This window comes from Anomalospiza imberbis, chromosome 10 (genome assembly GCF_031753505.1).
Source record: "Anomalospiza imberbis isolate Cuckoo-Finch-1a 21T00152 chromosome 10, ASM3175350v1, whole genome shotgun sequence".
NCBI classification, from domain to species: Eukaryota; Metazoa; Chordata; class Aves; order Passeriformes; family Viduidae; genus Anomalospiza; species Anomalospiza imberbis.
Window position 1 is genome coordinate 1,439,420 of NC_089690.1, and position 25,530 is coordinate 1,464,949.

At 45.2% G+C, this 25,530-nt stretch overlaps 1 protein-coding gene across 1 annotated transcript in view; it reads left to right on the forward strand.

Moving 5' to 3' along the window:
* Positions 1–25,530, forward strand: part of RSRC1 (arginine and serine rich coiled-coil 1) — a 103,897-nt gene that overhangs the window by 17,904 nt on the left and 60,463 nt on the right. The window contains exon 5 of the mRNA XM_068200160.1: positions 9,141–9,299. Coding sequence (XP_068056261.1) covers positions 9,141–9,299 — 159 coding nt within the window. The remainder of the gene's footprint in view (positions 1–9,140; positions 9,300–25,530) is intronic.

The following is a 25,530-nucleotide window of genomic DNA, read 5'->3' on the forward strand; positions in this document are numbered from 1 at the left end:
TTGCTGGTATCTTTGCGTGGCAAATGAGCAACTCTTGTGCTTTTGCCTCACCTCGTGCTCGAAGCTCTTTGTATGACCAGAAGACAAGTTGGGTATTCTGAACTCAATTGAGCCTTTTTTTGTTTTGCTTTCAGATTATTGGAATAATATTTACTTCCCTTATCAGGCTTAACTTTGATTTTATATGGAAGTTTTTTTATCTAATGTACCTGCAGCTGGGTATTGCACCCCTTTTTTAGGTCTGTGTGGGGTTTTTGCCCTTGAATTCCAAGACTGCTTTGAATGAGAAAGGACAAGGAATGGGAAAAGCTTTTAGCTGTTTGTTTAATAGGACAATGTAACAGTTTCTGTATTAATTTTGATTTCTTTATTATTTTATTCCCTAAAGATTATTAGAATTAGATTCCAGATTTTTCTGCTCAGTCATGACATGGCCAAAGGAATATAGGGTTAGAAAAAAAGTCCTGCTTGGGGACATAATCTGAGAAGATGTGAGGGAAATTGATGTCAGGTAAAACCAGATGGGTCCTTATCTGATGATCTTAATTTGAGGTTGAATTTTAGGAAGGAGTCTTTAAGCAGATTGACAAGGGAAATAAATGGTTTATCTCCCTGCTTGGGTAGCAGCAGTTTAATCCGTGATTTAGCTCTTGGATAACGCTCAGTAAAGTTTATTTTTGGTCTTAGTTTGGCATGAAGTGCTCATTGAGGGGCTCCTGCAGCTGGCAGGGCCTGGTGGGCTTCTCTCCCATGGCCCATTCCTCAGTGCCTGGGTTCCATGGGATCCAGGGAGCTGTGCCTGGGTTCCATGGGATGGGCAGGGAGCTGTGCCTGGGTTCCATGGGATGGGCAGGGAGCTGTGCCTGGGTTCCATGGGATGGGCAGGGAGCTGTGCCTGGGTTCCATGGGATGGGCAGGGAGCTGTGCCTGGGTTCCATTGGATGGGCCAGGAGCTGTGCCTGGGTTCCATGGGATCCAGGGAATTGTGCCTGGGTTCTATGGGATGGGCAGGGAGCTGTGCCTGGGTTCCATGGGATGGGCCGGGAGCTGTGCCTGGGTTCCATGGGATGGGCAGGGAATTGTGCCTGGGTTCCATGGGATGGAGGCAGGGAATTGTGTCTGGGTTCCATGGGATGAGCAGGGAGCTGTGCCTGGGTTCCATGGGATGGGCCGGGAGCTGTGCCTGGGTTCCATGGGATGGAGGCAGGGAATTGTGTCTGGGTTCCATGGGATGGAGGCAGGGAATTGTGTCTGGGTTCCATGGGATGAGCAGGGAGCTGTGCCAGGGTTCCATGGGATCCAGGGAGCTGTGCCTGGGTTCCATGGGATGGAGGCAGGGAATTGTGCCTGGGTTCCATGGGATGGGCAGGGAGCTGTGCCTGGGTTCCATGGGATGGGCAGGGAGCTGTGCCTGGGTTCCATGGGATCCAGGGAATTGTGCCTGGGTTCCATGGGATCCAGGGAGCTGTGCCTGGGTTCCATGGGATGGAGGCAGGGAATTGTGCCTGGGTTCCATGGGATGGGCAGGGAGCTGTGCCTGGGTTCCATGGGATCCAGGGAATTGTTCCTGGGTTCCATGGGATCCAGGGAATTGTGCCTGGGTTCCATGGGATGGAGGCAGGGAGCTGTGCCTGGGTTCCATGGGATGGGCAGGGAATTGTTCCTGGGTTCCATGGGATGGGCAGGGAATTGTGCCTGGGTTCCATGGGATGGGCAGGGAGCTGTGCCTGGGTTCCATGGGATGGGCAGGGAGCTGTGCCTGGGTTCCATGGGATGGGCAGGGAATTGTGCCTGGGTTCCATGGGATGGGCAGGGAGCTGTGCCTGGGTTCCATGGGATGGAGGCAGGGAATTGTGTCTGGGTTCCATGGGATGGGCAGGGAGCTCTGCCTGGGTTCCATGGGATGGGCAGGGAATTGTGCCTGGGTTCCATGGGATGGAGGCAGGGAATTGTGTCTGGGTTCCATGGGATGGGCAGGGAGCTGTGCCTGGGTTCCATGGGATGGGCAGGGAGCTCTGCCTGGGTTCCATGGGATCCAGGGAATTGTTCCTGGGTTCCATGGGATCCAGGGAATTGTGCCTGGGTTCCATGGGATGGGCAGGGAGCTGTGCCTGGGTTCCATGGGATGGGCAGGGAGCTCTGCCTGGGTTCCATGGGATCCAGGGAATTGTGCCTGGGTTCCATGGGATCCAGGGAATTGTGCCTGGGTTCTATGGGATGGGCAGGGAATTGTGCCTGGGTTCCATGGGATCCAGGGAATTGTTCCTGGGTTCCATGGGATCCAAGGAATTGTGCCTGGGTTCTATGGGATGGGCAGGGAATTGTGCCTGGGTTCTATGGGATGGGCAGGGAATTGTTCCTGGGTTCCATGGGATCCAGGGAATTGTGCCTGGGTTCCGTGGGATGCAGGTTCTGGGCACAGCACTGTGGCCCCACAGCTCATTTAGGGAACTCGATGTCTTTGGGGTTGGTTCTCCTCCTCCCAGCTGATCTCCCATGGGTTTTCCAGCACCTCACCGGTGACCAGGGCACGCTAGATCCTTCCCAAGGACTCCTTGTAGGATAACCAAGGCGTTGTGGCAGAGGAGGCACCTTCATCCCCCTCAGAATCCAGAGCAGGAGGGTCTCCAGGAGTCTGGAGAACTCGAGGTGTTCCAAACCAGCTGCTTCAGAATTCCAGCAGTGTCCCACCCCTGGGTTCTGCTCTCCATGCTGCCTTTCCAGTAACTCCATCTGTTCAAAATTGCAGCGGTGGGATTTTCAGCTCCTCAATTGTTTGGTAGTGTAGCTACCATGGTTTAAAAGTGGGGAATTGCTGGGCTGAGTTGGTGCTGGTGTTCGGCAAATCCCTTTCCTCAGCTCTGCAGTTGGCATAATTTGCCACACAAAGATATCAGCAAGGAAATTCTTCCTCTCCCAGCCAAGTCCTGGAGCTGTCACTGCTTAGGCTGAGGCAAAGGCAACCAGGAAGAAATGGGCTGAATGAAAGTTTAAATGGTACAATCCTGGAGGAAAGACGTCTTACATCATCTCCAAAAAAGTTGATGGTTGTCCCAGTTGTTTTTATTTCATCCTGCTTCTCTCTGACACTGTGGATGATAATTCTTAATCTTAAATATACCCTTATTCTGAAATATGTTTTGTCACTTACCAACTGTCCAAACTGCTGGTTTGAAACGTTTTCCTCTTAGCATCAGTCTCATTTCAGGTTGAAACTCTTGACTCTGCTGCTGCCTACTTTTGTTATCACTCACCTTATATTGAACAGTAAATTTAAAACAATTACTATTATCATACATATTATCTATATTTAACTTCCCCAAAGACACACATTTTAAAACTGCAAGCTAATAATGACCTGCAATGTTTAGTTGAGGCAGCTACGCTGACATTATATATACATCTTTAATAATTCCTGCAGTCTGAATGACTGCAATTGATACCCGAAATTATTTTACCTTTCCAACAACTTGTACCATGATTTTTTTTTTTTTTTCCCTGGTGGTGAAGTTGAGTTAAACAAGGAACTTTCTCTTAATATGCTTTGAAAGAGAACATGGCATTTTGCTGCAATTACTTGTGTGTTTGCACTCTGGCTTTATTACCAGTCTGAGCAGCCAGGCTTGATGCAGCGCAGTTGTTCCATTGTTCTGGCCCAGCCCTTGGATTTATGGCTGAAGTATTAAAGAGCCCTGGATTTGTTGGCTTTTGTTTGTGGCCATTGAGCTAAAAATAATCTAATAAGGCTTGTGTCAGGTGAGAGATGCTTAGAAGAATTCCAGGGGAGAAGTTGACATCTCAGCACCGTTCTTTGGAGTGGGGGGTGCTGTTTGCCAAGAAAAAAAGATTATTTTTGCAAAAATTGGTCTTCCCTGGAAGAGCTCAAAGAGAAGAAAACAAACCCTGTCTTGGTTTTGGACTCTTAATTCCTGCTTCCATTTAAAAAAGTCTCTTTTGCAGTTGTAACCTTTTGAAGAGATTAGATTGGACCTCTAAGATAGAGTTCAGTGCTTTAGTGCAATATAATTGGGGAAATACTAAACGCCACTGACCTCATTTCCTTTAGAACAATGAGAATTAATAGTTGCACGTTTTATTAGGCTGATATTCCAGATGTAGTGTACATTTAATTAAGTGTAGTTTCCTTTTGGTTATGGTATGTGGCTCTGCTTTTTGTCGCAAATTCTTTCTAGTTTTACAGTTTTCCACATGTTTTCTTTCACCATTTATGATTTTTTCAAAGCGGGGCTATAAGGATTTAAATCACTTTAGCATGCAGCAAAACAGTTCCCATTCAAACAATAAACGCCATTTTAAAAAGCCTTTAGATCTTCTGTCACTTCATAAATATAAATGTATAAAAACATTATGCAGTTGTAGTGCCCACCTGCTAATTAAATGCAGATTTCCTCAAACTTGTTTTAAAATCCGCTTATTTGTTTCAACTCAGTCTCTGCTCAGAATACATATGGCCCTTGTGAAACTAATTATGCTTATGGAGCAGCTGTTAAATTTAGTGCAACTAATTTTATCCAATATTTTACATTTTAATTGATTACCTGTGAAGAAATTAGCAAATTAACACTTATTGTGCAGTAACTGAATGGGCTTTTATGGAGACTTTCAATTTTTACAAGCGGCCCGAGTGCTGATGGAATAAAGCCATTTCTTAGGGTTTGAGATAGGGAAGTTATTGGTGAGCCTTGATTATCTGGTGTGAGAATTTAGGGATCCCGAGTGATGCCAAGCATCTGTGTGTTCTGCAACTTAGACATGAAAAGCAGATTGGAAAGTAATGGCTTTTCACAGAATTTTGGGAACATATGGGCTTATCTGGATCTAAGAACCCTTTGAAGATCTTTGAACTTGACTAAATGACTTAACCTTTGGCATGGTGGGTGGTGTTTTTGTTTTGGGTGTCATTTGGGGGGAAGGGGATCCATGCTGGAAATCTCCTCTACAGCTTCATTTTTTGTGGTCTTTTTTTTTTTTTTTTTCCTTCCAGTAGTTCCATAATTTGAACATTTGGGGTCTTGCTTTAATAAGACTAATTGTGATTCTTGTTATTTTTCAACAGCAGATAAAATAGAAAATTTGTCTTCTCTGCCAGATCTGTGGTCTTTTGTTGTGGTTTGGTGATGAGCTGGGGACACAGATGACTTTCGGGAGCTCCATTTCAGGAAGTTTTATCTTGATTTCCTTTCCTGTAGATCTTGCAAGATACTTTAATAGGAATTAAGGAGCAGTAGAGAGAGAGTCTTCCCAAGGCCATGGAGTGATGGGACAAGTGGGAATGGCCTGAAGCTGATGGAAGGGAGGTTTAGATGGGATGTTGGGATGGAATTCATCCCTGTGAGGGTGGTGGGACACTGGGTGCCCAGGGAGGCTGTGCCATGGCAGGGACACCTTCCACTGTCCCAGGGAGCTCCAATCCTGGCCTTGGACACTGCCAGGGATGGGGAAATTCGGTGCAATAACTCTTTTAATTTTTAAAAGCTGTTTCCTGTATATAACTGTCACCTGCCACCAGTTCTGCACAGACATGGGAATGAGCAGAAATCCAGGAACTGAGCATCCAGCCTGCCTGAGCTGAATTTGTTATTTGCACCTGCAAAAGGTAGAAGTGAACTCCAATTCAGATTTGAGCTGAGAAACTGAAGTTCTTTAGCAATAAATATTTTAGATTCCTGTTACTCCTGGTGGGAGGACTGTGCCATTAAGTGAGGAGAGGCCCTGCATGAATTAAAGGTGATTTGTGTTGCTACAGGGCTTTGTTTGTTTTGTTGTTTGGTGTTATTTTCTGGTTTGGACTCATCTGCAGAGTTCTGAGAAGTCAGGGTTACCTGGGAATAGTGGATTTAGGGCAGTGCTCTGTAAATCCGTACTGCCTCATCATGATGTTTGTAAAAGCAGTGTCTCTGTGCCAAACAACAATTAGATTTAATATCCAGATTTCTTTCAAGTCAAAACTTCCTCTGCCTGAGGAGTAAGGATGGATGGATGGATGGACACTTTTACATTTGTGATGACACGCTGAAAATCCATTTTGAGCCAGCAAATGTTCTCCAGCTAAGAATACAGCACTGCAGTGGTAATTTGATCTATTTATTAGTGTTAATAGAGTGACCAGGATGGGAGAGCTGCTGCTGGAAGGTACCAGCTGCTGAAACAGGAACCCAGCCCTGACCTCTGGAGCTGCTCCTGGCAGGAATAGGGACCTGAACTCCCATGTGCTGGACAAATTCCAGAAATGTAATTTATAGCCTCATCTGGATGGAGGATTTTCTTTTGCTTAGTCTATTGCTGAGTTTTATTGAGCAGTTGTTGTTTCATAAAAGGAGGGATTTTGTCTGGGTGATTTGGCTTTTAAAGGCCTTGGCAGTTTCGCCCTCCAAGAGGTGCTAAAGAAACTTTTTATACTGTTTTAAAAATTCCCCGTTTCCCTCAGTACTTAATGGAACTTTTCCGTGAGGTGCCATCAGAACTTTCATGGGAATCATGGAATTGTAGAATCATGGGATGGGTTGGGTTGGGAAGGACCTTAAAGCCCATCTCATTCCATCCCCTGCCCTGGGAAGGGACACATTCCAAAGGCCAGGTGCTCAGGTAGAAGAAACCAAGGAAAACTTGACCTGATTTTTCTCAAATATTCCTTGTCCACTCAGGTAGCATTGACCCATGATAAATTATTAAATAAAACTTAGAAAATCCTCTACAAGAAATTCAGGAATAATGAAATCATTTTGGACACACAAAGATCCAGCCCTAATACTTCTTGATCTTTTTTTCCATTTTGTTGATGGATGAATCCTACCTTGTGACCTTGTGTGTTTTAAGTTATTTTGCATCTCTTTTCAGAGCAGGAGCCATGTTTTCTTTTTCACTTCTTTTGCTAAATTGTCAGTTTAAAGGTATTAAATTGTGAATTGTGCTACATTATTAGATCTATTTATTAAATTTATTGAAATTAAATAATAAAATATTACTATAAAATCCATAACTATAAAACCTTTAAATTGTATTTTGTATAAACCAAGTTTGTATCAATTCAGAATATTTGAAAGGTGGGGTATATTACAAGGCTGAGGTGCAGTGCTGGTGAGAAATGGCTGACTGGTTGTTCTGATGATGAAATTTTGTAACTGTGAAAGTAGGGCAGTAAGATCTCAGAGATTTTCACTCTAGATCTGTGTAGCATTTAAAAAAGTGTTTGGATTCAGGGCTGAGTAGCCAAAAGTTTCCAAAACCTGGAGATGAAACCCTTGGTAGCAAACTAGGCCTACTGATGTCAGATGTTTGACTTCACTAGGTAGTTTTTGGAGAAAATACCTAGATGTCTCTGCAGAGGAAGGGCAGAGGAATGGGTGGTATTTTGTTAGATTAATTTGGTATTTTACACTTTGGGGATCCTTTCTGTCTGCCTAGAAGCAGCCCCTTCTTTCTCTAGTGAAGGAGAACCTTCCTTCACTATCTGGCTGCTTCTCACAAGGGTTTTGGTGACTCCTCTCCTGCTTGTTTAGTTAATCCAATGGATCCTGTAGAAGATTTAGCATGTTTTAATCAGAATCTCTTCCCCAGTTGCTTTGGGGTCATTTTTTCCTATCAGTCTACCTGATGCCTTAGGATTGAGTTTTCATATTTTCCAGATTCTGTACTGAATTATAGCAGTATGTAACTCTGAACTCCACACACAGTGCCAGCAGCTCTCCTCACAGCTCAGGCACACACAACAATCCTTCTCCAGCCCCAGAACCAAGGACACCGCTGCAGCTTCAGCCCAAAAAGTGCAAACAGCAGGGAATGGAGGGGAGCAACCTGGGAGGGTGGGACTGCACAGCCTGGAGCTGGAATTGGGCAATGAACCCAAAATGGAAATGGACCAAAACTCATAAAAGTGTGAAAACTCGTGACTCAGGGTCCATCTTGGGTCCATCTGGGGTGTAGCCCTGCCTGGGCTCTTTTACTGCTCGAGGTGTGTCCTTTGAGGGATTAATAAATCCCTGCTTTTTTCCTTTAACTGTGCCCAACCTCTGTTCCAGGTGGCCTCTCCAGGCATCAGGGTCACCGTCACTGGATGTGTTTAAAAGCAGTCTGGATGTGGCACTCATTGCCAGGTTTAGTTGAGGTGTTAGGGCTGGGTTGGACTCGATGATCTTGGAGTTTTGGAGTCCTGGAATTCCAGACTTTCTGTGCTGACAAGCACTGTCCCCCAAGGGAACTCTGCATTGACCTGAGGCCGTGGAGAAGCTTCCAAAATTGATGGATAACACTGGAATTACGGGTGTGTAGTTTGATTAGAAATGTGTAATATCACAGGGTGGAAAACTTAGAGTTTGGGGTTTTAGAATACAATAATGTGTATAGAGCTAAGATGGAGGTTTTGGGTGGAGGCTGGTCCTCCTTCTGCACCTTCTCCATGGGTTTGGGTGGTTTGTGTAATTGGACAGAAAAGTCCACACTGTGGGCTTCGAGTGATTAGTTATTGGGTTAAAAGGGAAAGTAATTTAGGTGTCATTTCTTATTTGGATAGCTCAGCCTTAAAAGACCTTGTATGGAAAACTAGTGAGCTTGTAGCTTGTGAGAAGAACTTACAAGAACTTACTCGCTTTGTAGCTTGTGAGTTGTAGAACTCACGACTTGTAATACAGGTAAGAAACAATAAACACCTGAGCCTGAACACACAATGCTGAACATGTGCTGCCCTGATTTTTAAAAGTGTTTTCTTTTATAGTTTTTTTGAAAGTTTTAAAGTTCTCATAGAACTTCGTTAACCTTCTGATAACGTTTGCATATTTCTACTGGAGTTCTCACGCACTGTTCATGTAAATAATGATTGTTTTGCATTCTTCTTTGTGGGAGGAGAGAATTGATGGACTGTTGGTTTGACCAGTGTGGTTGGAGAGGTGGCAATTCCATCCTCCAATCCACTGTCGCTTTTGGAACTCTATATATTGCGAGGTCAGAAATAAAATTAGTTCTTTTTCTCTCTTGAGCTCACCAAGCCTCTGCGTACTCATTTTGTGTCCAGCAGCGACACACACGAATCAATCCCGACCCCGGCAGGGGCAGGAGAAAGAAGCCCAGACCCGGCAGTGAGGGTCTGTCCCAACCTGGTGCTTGTGTGCTTGTGCTCCGCGCAGGTCGCGCTCGCGCGCCCGGCAGCGCTCCTACAGCCGCAGCAGCGAGAGGTCCGGCCACCGGAGAACCCCCAGCGCCTCCCGGGAGCGCCGCAGGGGCCGCGACAAGGACAAGGCCAAGGGCAAAGGGAAGGAGAAGGAGCCTCACGGCACCAAGGGCGGGTAAGTGAAACGGCAAATGATGGAACGGCTGGAGCAAAAGCGGGCAGCAGCGCCGTGTGTTTTCATGGCTCTGTGGGAGCCCAGCACATCCCTCTGGCTGCCCTGGCGGGCTCCGGACCCCGGCAGGGGGCTCAGGGACCTTGGCACCAAGTCAAAAACACCTGTGGCTTCCATTTTAGCCCATGGGAAAAGCTGCCAGCTCTGTATGAGGAATTACAAACCACAAGGGTTTGAGTAGTGTGGTAGTTGGATTACCAAAGGGTGAAAAAGTGGAATTTTGGGGTTTTTAGAATGGGGTTCAGGGGACAAGATGGAGGGATTTGGGTGTGTCCTGAGCTTCTCCTTCTCCTTGCCCTCCATGTCTCGCTGTGATGGTGACACTTTTCTGTTGGTTTAAGGTACAGACACACTGTCCAGCATAAATGACAGCTATTGGCACGTTATTGTAAACATGGCACACGTAGGTTTTGGTATAAAATGTGAACATTGCCCTGAGGGCAGACAGAATGCCATGGCCGCCCTGCTGGACAGAGCTCAGCAGGGCAGAGAGAGAATGTTCTGGATAAGGGAAAATAAACAGCCTTGAGGAGCTGACCCTACACATCCAGACTCCTTCTCTGGCTGCTCGGGCTGGAAAAAAGGACTTTTACATTCTTGGGGTCACCTTGACACCCAGACCCTGCGATTGCTGTAGTGATTTTACCTTACCTTAAATTGTATTTTATATAAACTAAGTTTATATCAGTTCAGAATGTTTGAAAGGTGGGGTATTATTCAGAATATTTGGAGGGTGGGATTTGTAGGGTTTTACAGTTCTGCAACGTGGCAACATTTTGCACTAAGTGATGGTTTCATTTTCTACCCTTTCCCCCCCTCCAGCTTGGTTTCAGGTGGGTTAAAGAGCTTTCTGCCATTTGTTAATATAAACATTCTTCCCATATGTAATAGCCATAATTTAGGGGGAAGATGGGGAATATTGGAAAGCATGAGGGCTTATTCCTAAGAGAAGATGTGTTTCACTGTTCGCACACACCTACACCTCCTCCAGTGGCAGAAGTTCCTCCTGGGCTTTGCTTGAGGCTCAAAAATGCAGTTTCAGCACAAGCCTTGCTCTGGGTGAAGGATGGGAACCTTTGAGAGCCTGCTGTCAGTCCAGTTTCTGTTTGGGATAACTTGGGTTGTTGATGACAGATTGCAGGAAAGGCAGTGTAATTTTTTACATTTTATGTAATTTATGTAATTCCCTCTGCTTTATGGATCATGCTCTTGTGCAGCCTTTCCTGGGCTGTTTGTCTTTTCCCTCTTTGATCCCTTCCAAAAAAAAAAAAACAAAAAAAAACCACTGAGGTGTCACTTCATGACCTTCCCTTGGGTGGATTCCCACTGAAAAATGCTCCTGGGGGATTTCTAGGGCAGCACCTTCCACCCACATGTTGGCTTCTGGAATTTTCCCCTCGTTCCCTGCGGCAGCAGGAAAATTTCTGGTTAAGTTGGATCCAGTTTGGACTCTCCAAGCAGATTAATGTCTGGACCCAGAGTCTAGAAAGCCTCATTATTCTACAGAGCCCTTGCAGAACCTCCAGCATCAGGGACTCTGTAGTGGAAACAATCCTGTGGCCTCAGGATTTGAGCAGATCCTTCCTCAAAGGCACCTCAAGGACCAGGTCTGGTTCACCTCAAGGACCAGTTTAAATTCATGGCTGTTTGCAATGTATTTATTCAAAATAGCTGCTTTGGAGCTGTAATGAAGATCAGCCTGAAGCCAGATTGTGGGGAGAAGGGACATAAATTCTCAGGTGCTGCTTGACTTTATAGTTTAACTTTGCATAAAAGGAGGTATTTCAGCTTGGCAGCACTGCAGCTTATCTGAGAGATGTTGTATATTTGGGGCTTTACTGCTCCTCTAAAGGACAGAATCAAAATGCATTTTTTTCACTAATTAAGCAGCAAATTAGTTTGTGGCTCCTGTAAACCCTAATGATGATTTTCTGTCCTTGGCTGTGTTTGTAGATGTGAGGGGGAAAGATCTGTGCTTGGGGTTTTTTTGGGGCAGCTTTAGATTGTTTCAAGGGAGATCTTGTCGCAGTAAACATCCCAAGAGAAATTTCAAAAGTAAATAACTAAAATTATCTTTAAAAATAGCGTTCTGGGCATTGTCCTTTGGCATTCCCCGTTTCAGTGATGATTCTCCAGCGCTGAGCACTGAATTTCTGGAGTGCTGGGGAAGTACCAGCTGTTCACGAGATGGACTGTGAAACAGCTCAGCTCTTCTTTTACCCTGAAATGTTGTAGAGATGTTCCACTTGTCCAGCCATTATGGAGGGAAATCCTGCAGCCGCTGCTGGGAATGTGGGCTGGGAGTTCCCTCCACTCCCAAATCCCACATTTAGACCAGCAACATCTACATGCAGGAAGCCTTCAGCTGTCCAAGTCTGCAGAAGTGAGGGGTTCTACAGTAGTACAGTGTTTTCCCAGTGTTTTTTGTACTAATCAAAGCATTACATTCATCTTTTATTTATGCTTTTTGAAATTCACTTGTTTTAAAACAACCTGCATGCATGTTTTCATTGACCTGGTTGGGTGTGCTGTTGAATTTTGATGTTTCAGGTCTTGATCAGCTTCAAAACATGCAAATTCTGTTGTTCTGAGATGTGTTTTTCATAAGGCTCCTTGTTCATTGTTAAATTGGAGGGAGAAAGCTACTAAAAGCTTGTTAGTTTAAAATAACTTTTCCTAGGTTTATGGGTCTCATTGTTGCTTGTGTACTAGTGGAATTTGGGATTACTTCTCCAAGTGATTTTGACAGTTTTTAATGGAATAAATTAAGAGCAGATGATCCTCAGTTGTTAAGAGAAGTGGTGAACCATTAATCAAACCTGACCACTGCTTTAACTGCTGATCCTTAATAAGGTTATTGATACATTTGGGCATTAATGGTCTCACAGCTTCCTAAATACTTTGAGAGATCCCAGAATCCTGGAATGGTTTGGGTTGGACAGACCTTAAATCCTATCTCATTCCAGCTCCTGCCATGGGCAGGGCCACCTGCCATGGACCAGGTTGCTCCAGGTGGTCCTGGACACTGGAGGTCCAGGGGCAGCCACAGCTGCTCTGGGCACCCTGTGCCAGCCCCTTCCCACTCTCCCAGTGAACAATTCCTTCCCAGAATCCCCTCCATCCCTTCCCCCTGGCAGTGGGAGCTGTTCCCCGTGTCCTGTCAGTATTACAGAGCTGAGGAGTTCGTTGTCCAAACACAATCTCCATTTTTCCTTTCAGTTCCACACTTCAGGGCTTTGAAGGTTCGCTGAGGTCCTCCTGCCTGGGGACCTTTTTCCAGTGGCATTTCCCCAAACCCCTTGGAGCTGGATCCATGCCCAGTGCCCCATGGATGACACGTGGGTGGTTGATGGCTGTTGATGAGATTTTTGCTGTTTGGAGAAAACATCAGGAGTAAAGAGGGAATATTGGACTTTTCTGAGTCAAACTCTCCTGGAGCTTGGCACACGATTATTTTTCTCTTCCTTCTTCCCAGCTGGTGCAGTAGGAAGTATTTTATGGTAATTGGCCCTGATTTGCATATAGGTGATGGAGTTGTGTGGGGCAGAGCACCCCAGAACTCCTCGGAAGCTGTGCTGGGATCAAAGGGGGCCGTGCGGGAGCTGTTGTCTGGCACGGAGCTGGGGGTGTTGTTTGCATTAAACATTCATCACCCTCCCAGCCTGCCAGCAGGAATTCTGGGCTGGGCTGGCGTGTTTTCATGCAAAATTTATTGGGGAAGACGAGGGTTGTAGAGAGAGATCTCGTTGCCTTTCAGCAGCGGCGGAGGGGGAATGTTTGATTGGGAGGGGAGATTCCTCTGGAACTCTTGGTTCCTGTGTTACACCAGGAGCTGAAGGGTTGGGAAAGCTGCTTTTGTCTCTCCCAAGACCTTTTCCTCAAAATCTTACCTGCCAAAATCCGTTTCTCAAGAGCAGAAACTTGCAAATACCAGTTGATGTTCAGGGTGCTACAACGCTTGTTTAATTGGCACTGCTCAGGTCTCGCGTTCAGGAGTGCTTGTTGGTTGCTTGAATTCTCTTTGGAGTTTATTTCAAAGAGGCTTCTGAGGAAAATATAAAGTCCATTGTGTTTAGTTTGTAGCTCAGGAGTCCAAAAGGAAAATACATTCATTTTGGAAGTTTTGATCCCAAATATAATAAATAAGGATTGCTGCTGGGCTGGAACCTTGCGTGCTATGATTCAGCCTTGATCAAATCCTTGTTGTTGAATTGTAAGCATCCTAGAGGAGGTGCTTCCAGGAAAATGGAAATGGGCTGGTGGGAATTGCAGAGTCTGGCCAAAAATCAATCTTAAACATGGACATTCCTAGAAAAACTGGAGAACTTCTTTAAAATCTGTTTAAAATTAGCAACTGCATTTTGAATGCTGAAACCAAACTACTCCATCCTGTGGTGGAAAATAGTTTGAATTCTCATAGGAGAAATATCTTCTGTCAGAGGGGAAAACCCTTTCCTTAACCCAAGAGGGTTTATTTTCAGTGTCTGGGCTAAATTATGAGGACTTTGCAAGAGCTCCAGTCATGCTGCTGAGAAGTGCTTGTAGTAAAGTTTTTAGATGCTTGGTAGGACTTCTTGGTTCCAGTGATTTCTTTTGGCAGCTTCTTGAAGAACAGCTTCTAAGACTGAATGGCAGCTTGAGCCCCTTTGTCCAACCTGGGGTTCTCCAGGGTCTGCCAGGCACTTGCTTGGACTCCAAGTGGGTTTTCCAGGATCTTTAGGATGTACTGCCATGGCAAGGGAGTCACTTATCCACAGTAAAACCAACATGCCTCTTCTGTTGATTGATTAATTCATTTATTTATTCTTACTCCTTTTGCCTTCCTTTCTACCTCCAGCCTGCAGGCAGAATCCAAACAGGAGGTGACTGGAGTAGGTGATGAAGAAGTCATTAGAAGTGGGTCTCTGGGTGACCTCAGTGCGGAGAGATTTAATCCCCTGGCCTGTCAGGATGTGTGTTTGCTGATGGAAAAGGAGCTGAGCAGCTTGGGTTGGTTCCCCTGCCGTGCTCAGGGGAGGGATCCAGCACCACACCTGGGCGTGTTTGGGGTGATGGCTGAGGAGTCCCAGAGCTCTGCTGCCAGAGCTGCTGGTGCTGGGACGCAGAAGGAAGCAGCTGAGAGGCCAAACCAGGACAGTTTCCTCCCAGTAAGTCAGCTAAAGGCTAATGGGAAGCAGAGGAAGGGTTTTTTCTGAAAAGGACTGAGACCTCCATATGCCCAGAGCAGCTCGAGGGTCACTTGCCTTTGACCGAGATTTGTTGCTATTGTTGTCTAAGCTGTGTTGGCCTTGTTTTTCTTTTTGTTTGCTAAAAATCCCCGTTTAGGACTCAAAAGACTGGCCACTTATTTAATAGGCAGCAGCATATGGGATGATTTCTTTTCCTTTCACTCCCAGACAGCTGGAAAAGCCAGTGTGGATGGGACACGTGTGTAAGCTGTGGAGCAAAACTGTGCAGGAGGTGCTGGGGAGCCACTGGCTCTGGAAAATAAATAGATTTTAGTTCAGAGTAACCATTTCATCTTCATTCATTAAGTACTTCTTGAGCTAAGTACAAAAATCTAAGTTTTGTGTTCAAATTCTGTAGTTCAGACTGTCAGTTAGTGATGGCTGTCAAATGAGCTTCCCTGCTAAATTCATGGACTATGCTGAGGGAATTATATTCCTCCCTATTTCCAGAAATAGGTTTTGGAATGCATTTGAAGGCAGTATCTTCAAAGACACACATTCTTTTAAGCTGTTTAAAATGTTCCAAACTATCCGTTCCTTAAAACTGCCAGCCACCATGATTGTGCTTTTATAACTATATAATTTGCATTATCCTGGGTTTTGGGTGGATTCGTTCCTTGAACGTGGAGTGTTCCTGCTGAAGGAGGGTTTTGTTTGCCCACATGTCCAAGCACACACACGCTCCGAATGTAAACATGGAGTTTTGGGGTTTTTTTTTTCCCTGGGACACCTTGTGCTGGGAGAGCAGCTGACTATTGTTTTAATGGCCTCCCTTAATCTGGGCAGGAGGAATCCAAAGTGAATGATCCGGAGCTGTGCAAATCCAGTTAGTGTGAGCTGTAATCTCTTTACTGGGTTTAAGGAGTTGGAGTGGCACTGAGACACCCTGCAGATACTGAACAGCAGAGATACAGTAATCACCTCACCCTGCACCCTGCTCCTGCATCCTGCCACTAAAACCACCAGTCCCCAGCAAAGATTTAGGGAAAACCCAGCCCCAAACCAGCAAACTGCTCCTCAGAGCAGGCAGAGGAGGGGCAGGTCACAAACAGCCCATCTGAAAGATATTTGAAATTCACATTAAAATACTAAACTCGCTGATGCACCTCGTATTTTGGATTGGGAATGCTTTCTCTGGAATGAGCTTACCTGCTATGGAGATCACAAACCATCCATGGCTTTGATTAGGAAGGGAAGGAGAGTCTTTGTTTGGAGGAAGCATTTCTAATCCTGGTCTAATTTTGGACCTTTCTGTTGTTTGGAATTATCAAATAATGTGACAAACTTAAATGAAATAATCTGAACTGTTGATCAGTGACAGGGCACGAGGGAATACTTTTAAATTAAGAGAAGAGGGATGTAGATGGGGTATTGGGAAGGAATTCCTGGCTGGGAGGGTGGGCAGGCCCTGGCATGGGTGCCCAGGGAAGATGTGGCTGCCCCTGGATCCCTGGCAGTGCCCAGGGCCAGGCTGCACAGGGCTGGGAGCACCTGGGACAGTGGGAGGTCCCTGCCATGGCAGGGGTGGCACTGGGTGGGATTTAAGGTCCCTTCCAGCCCAAATCTCTCTGTGATTCCATGATTTACTTCCAGGCTCTGGCTTCACCCTTGGCACCTCCTGGTTCTGTGCAGGGCAGGTTGTTCCTACTCCGCAGGAGTAAAGCCCTCCAGATAAAACCCCTGTGCTTCCATTTTTCTGCTTCCACACCCTTTCACTGGAGTAATTTTCCATGGAAGAGGGAAGGCTCCTGGATCTTCCCATGGAGAAGAGACTGGCCAACCCAAATCTTCCATTCTGGGAACTTCTGGGTCTGGTTCCCATAGGAGATTCCCAGATGCAGAGGCTGCTCTTGACCTTCAAGTCCTTCTCTGTTCTTTGAGAGTCCCCTGAACCCTTCTTGGAATGAAGCTCCTTCAGTTCCCCAGCAGCATCCAGCAGCCCATGGAGCACAGTGGTCCTTGTGACAATAATTCAGCATCCTGTTGGGTTTTTTCCCTTTTTTTAGATTTTTTTTTTTTTTTTTAAGATTATGGAAGGCTGATGCATTGCACTTTTTCTGGGTGAAAGCTCTGGGAATGGCTTCCACTCCAGCCATGGATTTTTACATTATTTGCAGTGCAAAAACCAGCACCTTCAAATATCCATGAGAGACAGGGCTGGGAAATGCTTTGGGTGATTTCCAGGGTGGGAATGGGGAGACCCAGAGGGAAGATCCAGGATTCTCCTGGATCCTGCCTCGCTCCTCAGCTGCTCCCAGCAGCTGAAGTTCTTGTAATACAAGGCCCATGTAATGGTGAATTATGTTGGGAATGATTTTTCCTGGGCTGAAATCGAAGCAGCAGGATCAGTCCATTCTCTCCAAATGGATTAAGGAATTGATCAGGAAGGTCTGCCTTGGCTGCTCAGATCAGAATCTTTTGAGGCTGCTTAATGGGATCATGCTGTGTCCAGGAGGGAAAAGGGGGGTTTCCATTGATTATTGTCAGGTGGGCATTGCTCGTGCTTTGAAAAATATTAGGGCAATCCAGACAATGGATTTCTGGGAGAGTGTTCAGCACAGGAATGGGGAATGCAGGGCCAGGGCTGAGAAGTCTTCACGTGCCTGCCTCTGCCATCACCCTTTTTCCTTTTTATTTCCTCCTTTGCTCTGCCTTTATTTCCTGTCCACATTAAACAGTGTTAAAAAAAAAACCACCTGGGTGAAGTTTTGGACAGTGTTGCAGTGGGAGTTTCTGCTGGGATTAATTTACATCTCCCCTGTGAGTCAGGAGCATGAAGATGGAAGAGAAGGAAGGGGTTTATATGGAGTGGGAGCCACTAACTCTGATTTAAAGGGTCACAATCTGGTTTTTATTGAGGAGGACAAAAGATTAAAGTCCATCAATTAATTTATTTAAAAAAAAAAACAAAACAAGCTTTAGGCCCTAGAGCTTGTTGGAAACTCTTTCCATGAACTTTAAAGATAATTTTAACAATTCTGCTTTTTTCCTTTTTTTTAAACATTCAGGCTACAATAAGTCAGTAAATGGATAGTAGATAATTAGGTCTTGATGTTATAGGCTCAAAATTTTATATGCTGTAGGTTTTAGATATGATTTTTGAAAATTTTACTCTGCACTGTAATACATTCTGACTCGTGCCTTATTTGTAGGCTGTGCTTCTCACGTTGTTATGGGGGAGGAATTTTTTTCTGACAAAGTTTCCTAAGGTTTGAAAAATTTATTTGCTTCAATGTCCAGCCTGGCCTTGGGGCAGGGATCCAGGGGCAGCCACAGCTGCCCTGGGCACCCTGTACCAGCCCCTGCCCACCCTCCCAAGGAACAATTCCCAATTCCCAATGTCCCACCCATCCCTGCCCCTGGCAGTGGGAGCCATTCCCTGGGTCCTGTCCCCCATCCCTTGTCCCCAGTCCCTCTGCAGCTCTCCTGGAGCCCCTTCAGGCCCTGGCAGGGATCTGAGCTCTCCCTGGAGCTGCTCCTCTCCATGGCTGCTTGGTTCTCTTCCTTCTCTGTACTGCAAGTTTTGGAGCCAATTTTGGAGCAGGGCCCAGAAGAAGGGGCAGGGACTGATCCCAGGGAATTCCCCCTGGACCAGAGAGGCTGTGGAGTCTCCCAGGGAAAATTCCAGTGCCGTGCCCTCGGATGGCCCTGCTGGAGCAGGAGGTGGCCCCAGGTGAGCCCCTCCCAGCCTGACCCACCCTGGGCTGGGCATGGAGCAGGAAGCTGGGAAGAGCCGCGGAGATTCCTCCATGGAGATGAAGCCCCAGTGCAGGGGTTGCATGGGAGCTGCTTTGGGCATTGCTGGTAAGGAGTTCATCACAACTTAGGCAATAGTTTTAAAGTATGTTCCCCAGCAGTGCTTTTTGAAGCTCTGTCCAAATGGTTTTTGTAGCCATTCTGAAAATTTTACTTGTCTTGGATAAATGATCCTTCAGTAAGAGCCAGGACTTCTGCTCCAAAGCACCTTCCCATGTGGCGAATATGTGGTGCAATCCCTTTTTCAGTCTGGGAAGGGCCATTTTGGGAGCCCAGGATCCAATTTCAGCGTGGCAGGTTTCACACATGGTCCCAGTGATGTTCCTGTCTGCCAGCAGAAACCCAGGGCTCAGCTTTGCAGGCACTGCCTTCCCCTGCTCTGCCTTTAATCTCGTGCTGTGTTTATGTAATGCAATAGAAATGTTGCTAACGTGATTATACTTTTCTATCTTATTAGCTTCAATACTGAGCACAATAAAATGGAAAACTGTTTAAATGTTATGTTTAAGTGCTTGAGATAAGAGTTCTTGTAAATGAAATGTGATTACATTTCTGTAATAGATCTTCTCTGTCTGCTCGGACTTTGTTGAGCAATGTAATTCTTTTGGGATTGCTGTTTCTAAATTTGATTTCTTTTTTTTTTTTCCCTTTAATTTTGATATAAACAGCCATGTAAAATGTTACACACCACCAGACAATGCACAGAAATCTCTTGAAAAGGCAGGGTTTCCTGCGTGAGGCACAAAACCACGGCTCCATAGTTTTCTTTGTGATAACCAATTTGAATTAAACATAATTCCCCAACATCACCTTGAATTTCCATCTGTGTAACCCCGATGTTCTTAGGGGGTTTTGCATTTACCTAATGCTCTGGGCTATTTTCCCTCAGCACGGATGGCAAACTGTGACTATCTCCAAACTGGAGATGATATGAATAACAATTGTTTGCTGATCTTCCCCTGTATCTCCCTGCATAACCTGCAGCCTGCAAAGGCTGAGGAAGTGGCAGATAGCTTTTGTCATCCCTTATCCGGGCTGTACACTTGTAAGGAAGAGCAGGGATAATCGCCTAAATCTAATTAGGGGTTAAAAGAGGCCATGACTGTGATGTGGCAGTGAGACACCTTACTGTAGCAATCCTGTTTGCATTAGAAAAATAAGGTTGTCATATTGATTATTCAAATGAGCTTCTATTGGCCATGGCTCAACGGCTGCTCGCAGCTGAAGCACTGGAAGGTCCCAGCTTTGGAGCATACATTATGTGATGTCTTGTTTGCTAATTTCAGGGCTTTAAAACTCAGGCTGAGGGAGTTTTGTCGTGAGAATTAAGGGTTTAAGTGACCACTGGAAAATGAAGTTGAGCTTGCCCCGGTGATGGCTGGGATTGCTCAAAGCCATCCCATGAAGGCCAATGAATTTGCTTCACATCTTTTATGGAAAAATCACTATTGGAGTTAACAGATCTCGTTTGTGCATTAATTGATGTTTAGTTCAAAGTCAAACAGAGCTGAAAAGAATAAAGTAATTGCATTCAGATCAATTCCACATCCAAGAGATAGCAAATTCCCCCGGCTCTGACTCTGGGGGCTGCCTCTTAATTTTTACAAAAATGTTTATCTGCTGCTGGGCTATTACAGCTTCTCAAATATTTCTCAGCACTTGGCATTTGTCATTCCCCAGTCAGGACTGTGACATCCTGCAAGTGCAGGAGATGCCTCAGGATGTGCTGGTCTCAGCCTTCCTCGTTACCTGGTGACGCGAGTGCCAGACACGGAATGGGAGAAAGTGTTTTAAAAGACCAATTTATTAATTAAAAAAAAAAAAAATGGGCCCTTTTGTAGTGCACCAAGCACCACGTGCTAGGCTGTGTTGTATGTACAAAGAGTGGACCTTTTCCTGCTGTTCCTGCCACTGGTTTGTGCAGCTTCTGTCACTGCAGACTTACAAGGAAGAGCCCACCTTGAATCCCAGACGTGAAGCAGAGTTTGCAAATTTTACCCCGTAGCTGAAATGATTTCCCCCATTTCCCCTGCAGTTTGATCACTGTTCACTCCAGCTGTTGGCTGTGCTGGATTTCTGCTGCAGGGCAAAAACATACATCTAGAGACAACTAAACTCTTTAATCCTCTTGTACATAGGTACAAAGTTTTCAACTTTATTTTTTAATTTATTCACTTGATGCTTCCAGTTTCTTCCATTCTCTGCTTCTGGTACTGGATGAGTAAAATTTGTAAAATTTTACTTTTGTAAATTTTTTGGAAAAAGTAAATTGTAAAATTTACTTCTACATCAAAAAAAATTAACTGTAAAAGTTATTCACCCAAATGCTGACCTGGTTGACTGAAGCCATGATGACCAGAGGAAGGGGATTTTTAATAGATACAGATATTTTGTATATTATTTTTAATAAAAAAATATGTTAATATATTAATTTAAGTTTTGATAAAATTAAATTTATAAATTTTAATAAATATAGATATTTTAATAAATATAGATATTTTATGGGTATTTTAAATAAATATCTATATTTTGTATAATATTTCTTTATGTTGCTAGACATGTTTGAAAGGCCTGAAAGTTATCAAAAACTGTTGATGTAACTTTGCAACATCTTGCTTGGAGAGGAAGTTAAGCAGTGGCTTATCCTGTGCTGCCTTTGTGTGAAAGTCCTGAGCTTTGTGCTGAACCCATGCATGTGCTTGGAACAGTTCCAGTTCCAGCTTCTGGGGACAGCCCTTTGTGGCACTTCTTTGCCAGACAGGATAATTTTGTATATTGAAATTGCAGCTTTCAGCCCAGACTGAAAGTGGGGGAAAAGCCAATATATGAGGCTTTTTTTTTTCAGCAATATCAAGGTGCTGTTTGTGGAGATCAGTCCCTCATTTTGCACGTTCATTCTAAATGATGATTTTTTAAAATCGAATTTATTCATTAATGTTTATTTTCTCTTAATCCCTTTCAGCCACACGTGTTCCAATGTTCTCTACCACAATCTTCCACCAGCAGTTAGCAGACGATGCAGGTTGTTCTGACTGACATCAGTGAGACTGTCTGGATGCATTTCCTGAAGAGAGGGAAAGAAGGCAAATATGAAGAGTGTTGTAATAGGGAAAATCCTTGATCCTGGGAGCATCACAGAGAGGCAGAATTTTCAGTTGACAAAGGGGTTTTTCAGCTGCTCCTCCTTTCAGAAATTATAAAAGCTCAATTCACCCATAAGCTCAGCCAACTCTGGGCTGGCTGAGGTCACCACCTTGAAATTTGAGGTAAAAAGAAGCATTTTAACATGAAGCAGCACCACTTTGGGCTTGTCTTGCAGCATCAGTCTGCAGTGGCTCAGGAATGGTTGACTCAGTGATTTTCGGAGATCTTTTCCAGCCTTAGTGAGAGCCAGGGGAGGTTCAGGTTGGACGTGAGGACGAAGTTCCTCCCTGAAGGATTGGTCCAGCACTGGCTGCCCAGGGCAGCCCTGGAGTGGCCAAAACCATTGGATCTTACACTTCATAACCTGATTTAATTGCAGGATTTGGTCAAAGGCTGCACTTGGTGGTCTTGGAGGTCTTTTCCAACCTCAGTGATTGCAGGAGGTCCCTCCTGAGCAGCAGCTGGGGCAGTGACACAAAATCGTGGCTGCAGCTTACTGCGTGGGTTTGTAACTCGAGGTGTTTGTGGGGTATTCCCCTGCTGTTGTACGTGCAGGTGAACCTGGTGGGGAGAAATGCTGATGTGTGACTCCAGCTCAGAAGCTGAATGGTTTCTTTATTAAAACTATCCTATAATCCATGAATATACTGTTTAAAGGAGATACTAACACCACAAACCTACTTGTTCTAACTCCCATATCTAACTCACTCACAACTCCTGACCCTCTCTGAGTGCAGCCACAGGTGGGTTGGATTGGCCATCAGCTCCAACAATCCTCACCAGAATCCAGCCAAGCAATCACCCCAGGTAAACAATTCTCCAGGCACATTCCACATGGGAAAAACAAGGAGCAGAAATAGAAATTGTTTTCTCTTTCTTCTCTCTGTGCTCCTCTGTGAAAAATCCAGAGAGAGAGAAGAATGTGCCTGGCACAGCCAGGTCCTTTGCACTTCTGGGATTCTTGCCACCAGAAGTGCTTGCTCAGTGTCAGCTGGATCATCCACATTGCCAGATCTTCTGTATGGGCTGGGAATCCTCTGGGAAGTGCTGCCCTGGGAGGATTTGGCCACTTACTTGGCCTTTTATTTGAAATAGAATATTTCACTTCACCTCCAAGATTTTCAGGTACAACAGGAGCTGTAACCTCCTGTAACAGGATGGTTTTAACCACCAGCCTCCAAATTCCTTAAGGTCTGTGTTTCCTTGGAGCCTGCCATGTTTATGGTGCTCAATTCCTTCAGGAATCTCTTTTCTCTCTACTAAAAAAACAACCTTTGAAGGAAATCTTGGCTGTAGAACGAGACATGTCTTATGTTTTTCTCTTTTTTGGGTCTCATTTCGGTGGTAAATCAATAATGTGCAACACGAATTATTTTGATTTCATTGAAGAAATGCCAGAACACGAAATGCTGTTGGGATATTCTGGGGGAAGGTGTCCCTGCCTGTGGTGGGGAGCTGGAATGAGATGGGTTTAAGGTCCCTTCCAACCCAAACCATTCTGGGATTGCTGGTCTAGACATTGGCTGGCACTTTCTTGGGAGTTTGTTCCACCCTGCAAAGCCATTCCTGCTCTCTTTCCACTGGACACCTTCTCTGGGAACTGCTGGGAATGAAAAATGCCAAAGAAAACAGACGGTGTTCGTTTTTCATGGCAGGGAAAGGTTAAAAGCAAATTACTGAGAGCAAGAGAGTGAAATGAGTAAGGGCAATGTAATGTGTGAGAAGTTTAGATTTAGGAATTGGTGAAATGGGACGCCTGAAGGAGGTTCTGGAGCTACTCAAGGAGCATGAAGAGCTCAGGCACCTTTGCTTGGTGGACTTGGGGGTTTTTAGGCTGTCACATTTTCTACTAAAATTACAATTTGTGATTCAGGGGAACTTGCAGATCTTTCCTTGTTCTCACCAGGCTGTGTTGGACATCAAACTCCAGCCTGCGTCTGTGTTTTCAGCCCTGTCCCAAAGGTGCCCAGCCTTGTTTTGGGCTGAATCCTGTGAAAACCAAGGTGAGAACTTTAGTGATCCCTGTCCATCTCCTCTTCTTCATGAGCTCCAATTAGCTGGTTTTAATTTGATTTGATTTTTTTCCTCCTCATGCTTCTATTAATTTTGAAGCATTTCCAGGTTATTTTTATCACTCCGTTAGGCTTGGGTTTGGTCAGATGTGTTTGAGACTTGCAACCATTTTCTGTTTTTATTTCATTTTGATGAAATATTATTTCTTCCTCTTCATCTGTGGCCAGGGAACTTGAGGAATTCCCCCTCAAGCTTGAACAACTTTAGCTCTCCCTTTTAAAATTTTATAAATTTGTCTTTGCAACGCAGCCCAGCATGGAAGTTGTTGGAAGATACAACTTCCTTCCTTCCTGGGCCGCTTGGAATGACCATCTTGGAGAGACCAAGACACTTCCAAAGGTTTTCCTTAGAGCTACATTGAGTTGAGATGCAAAAAATTGTAAAGGAAAGCCTGAAACTCAAACCTCTTCTGACCAAAAAAGCTGAGGTAGGTGAGGAGATGAAATATTCTCAGATTGAGTGGATTTGCTCTGTTCAGGAATAGGGAAGTTCTTGTCTGGTGTAGGAGTGAAAAGCTGGGCCTGTGTGACATTTCTGAGAATATTCTGAGATCAGTCCGTCTCGGGGTCCAGGTGTTGAGGTGACCCCGAGAGTGTAACAGTCCTCGTTTCCCAGCCCAACAGCCAAAGAGGAGTCTGGATGCGCAGGGTCGGCTTCTCCAGATTGTTTATTTTCCCTTATCCAGAACATTCTCTCTCTGCCCTGCTGAGCTCTGTCCAGCAGGTCGGCCATGGCATTCTGTCTGCCCTCAGGGCAATGTTCACATTTTATACCAAAACTCCGTGTGCCACGTTTACAATAACGTGCCAATATCTGTCATTTCTGTTGGGCAGCGTGTCTGTACCTTAAACCAACAGAAAAGTGTCACCATCACAGCAAGACATGGAGGGCAAGGAGAAGGAGAAGAAGGTCAGGACATACCCAAATCCCTCCACATTGTACCCCTGAACCCCATTCTAAAAAGCCCCAAAATTCCACTTTTTCACCCTGTTGTTAATCCAACTCCCACACCACTCAAACCTTTGTGGCTTGTAATTCCTCATACAGAGCTGGCAGCCTCTCCCATGGGCTAAAATGGAAGCCACAGGTGTTTTTGACTTGGTGCCAAGGTCCCTGAGCCCCCTGCCCGGGTCTGGAGCCCGCCAGGGCAGCCAGAGGGATGTGCTGGGCTCCCACAAGCCCGGGCTGGGGGCGAGGAGGGAGAGGAATGAAACCAAAGTCAGCAGCTCAGCTCAGAGCGGCACTGCAGCAGCATTTCCAGACTGGCTGTTTATCCCTCCCAACAGGGGTGCCTGAAAACCCACGCGGTTTCAGGGTGCTGAAGTGGGATCCAAGGCAGTCCCAAGAGCTGGAATTCCAGCAAAGTGGGAATCTGTGGGGCTCAGCTGAACTTGAGCATGATTCCCAAAGGGCTGCACTCCTCCTCAGGGATATTGGAAACCTCTTTTTAGTCTTTGGGCTTAAAACCTGTGCATCCAAGGACTGCTGGGTGGTCCTGGTCCTTCTCCTGAGCTCTGGAGATGAGCTGGGGGTTGGTTCATCATTGATTTTTAATCAACTGTTTATTTTACAGCAGTGTTGGTGCCATCCTGCTGCTGGCTAGAGAGCAAATTTCAAAATAGAGAGCAAATCCCAAATTTCTCCTGGGTTTTCTGGGACTTTACAAATCTTCCTTAAAGTCCTGACTTGCTGTTTGAAATCTATCACTTCCTCTAAATTTCTGTTCTAAGTGCAACATCTTGTGCTCTTTCAAAATCCTTGAAAACTGTGTGAATTTTAAATTAATTTTTATTTTTATTTCTTTCTTTTTGGGACGGAGGGGGTAGTAGGGCAACAAAACCAGCTGTATCCTAGTACTTCATAGATAGAGGCATTTAGGCTTTGGGTTTGTTAAAGTATTTTTTTTAATTATAAGAACATCTCTGTGTTTAGAAGCTTTGAAGAACTTGTGAAGTGCAAAGAACAAAAATGAG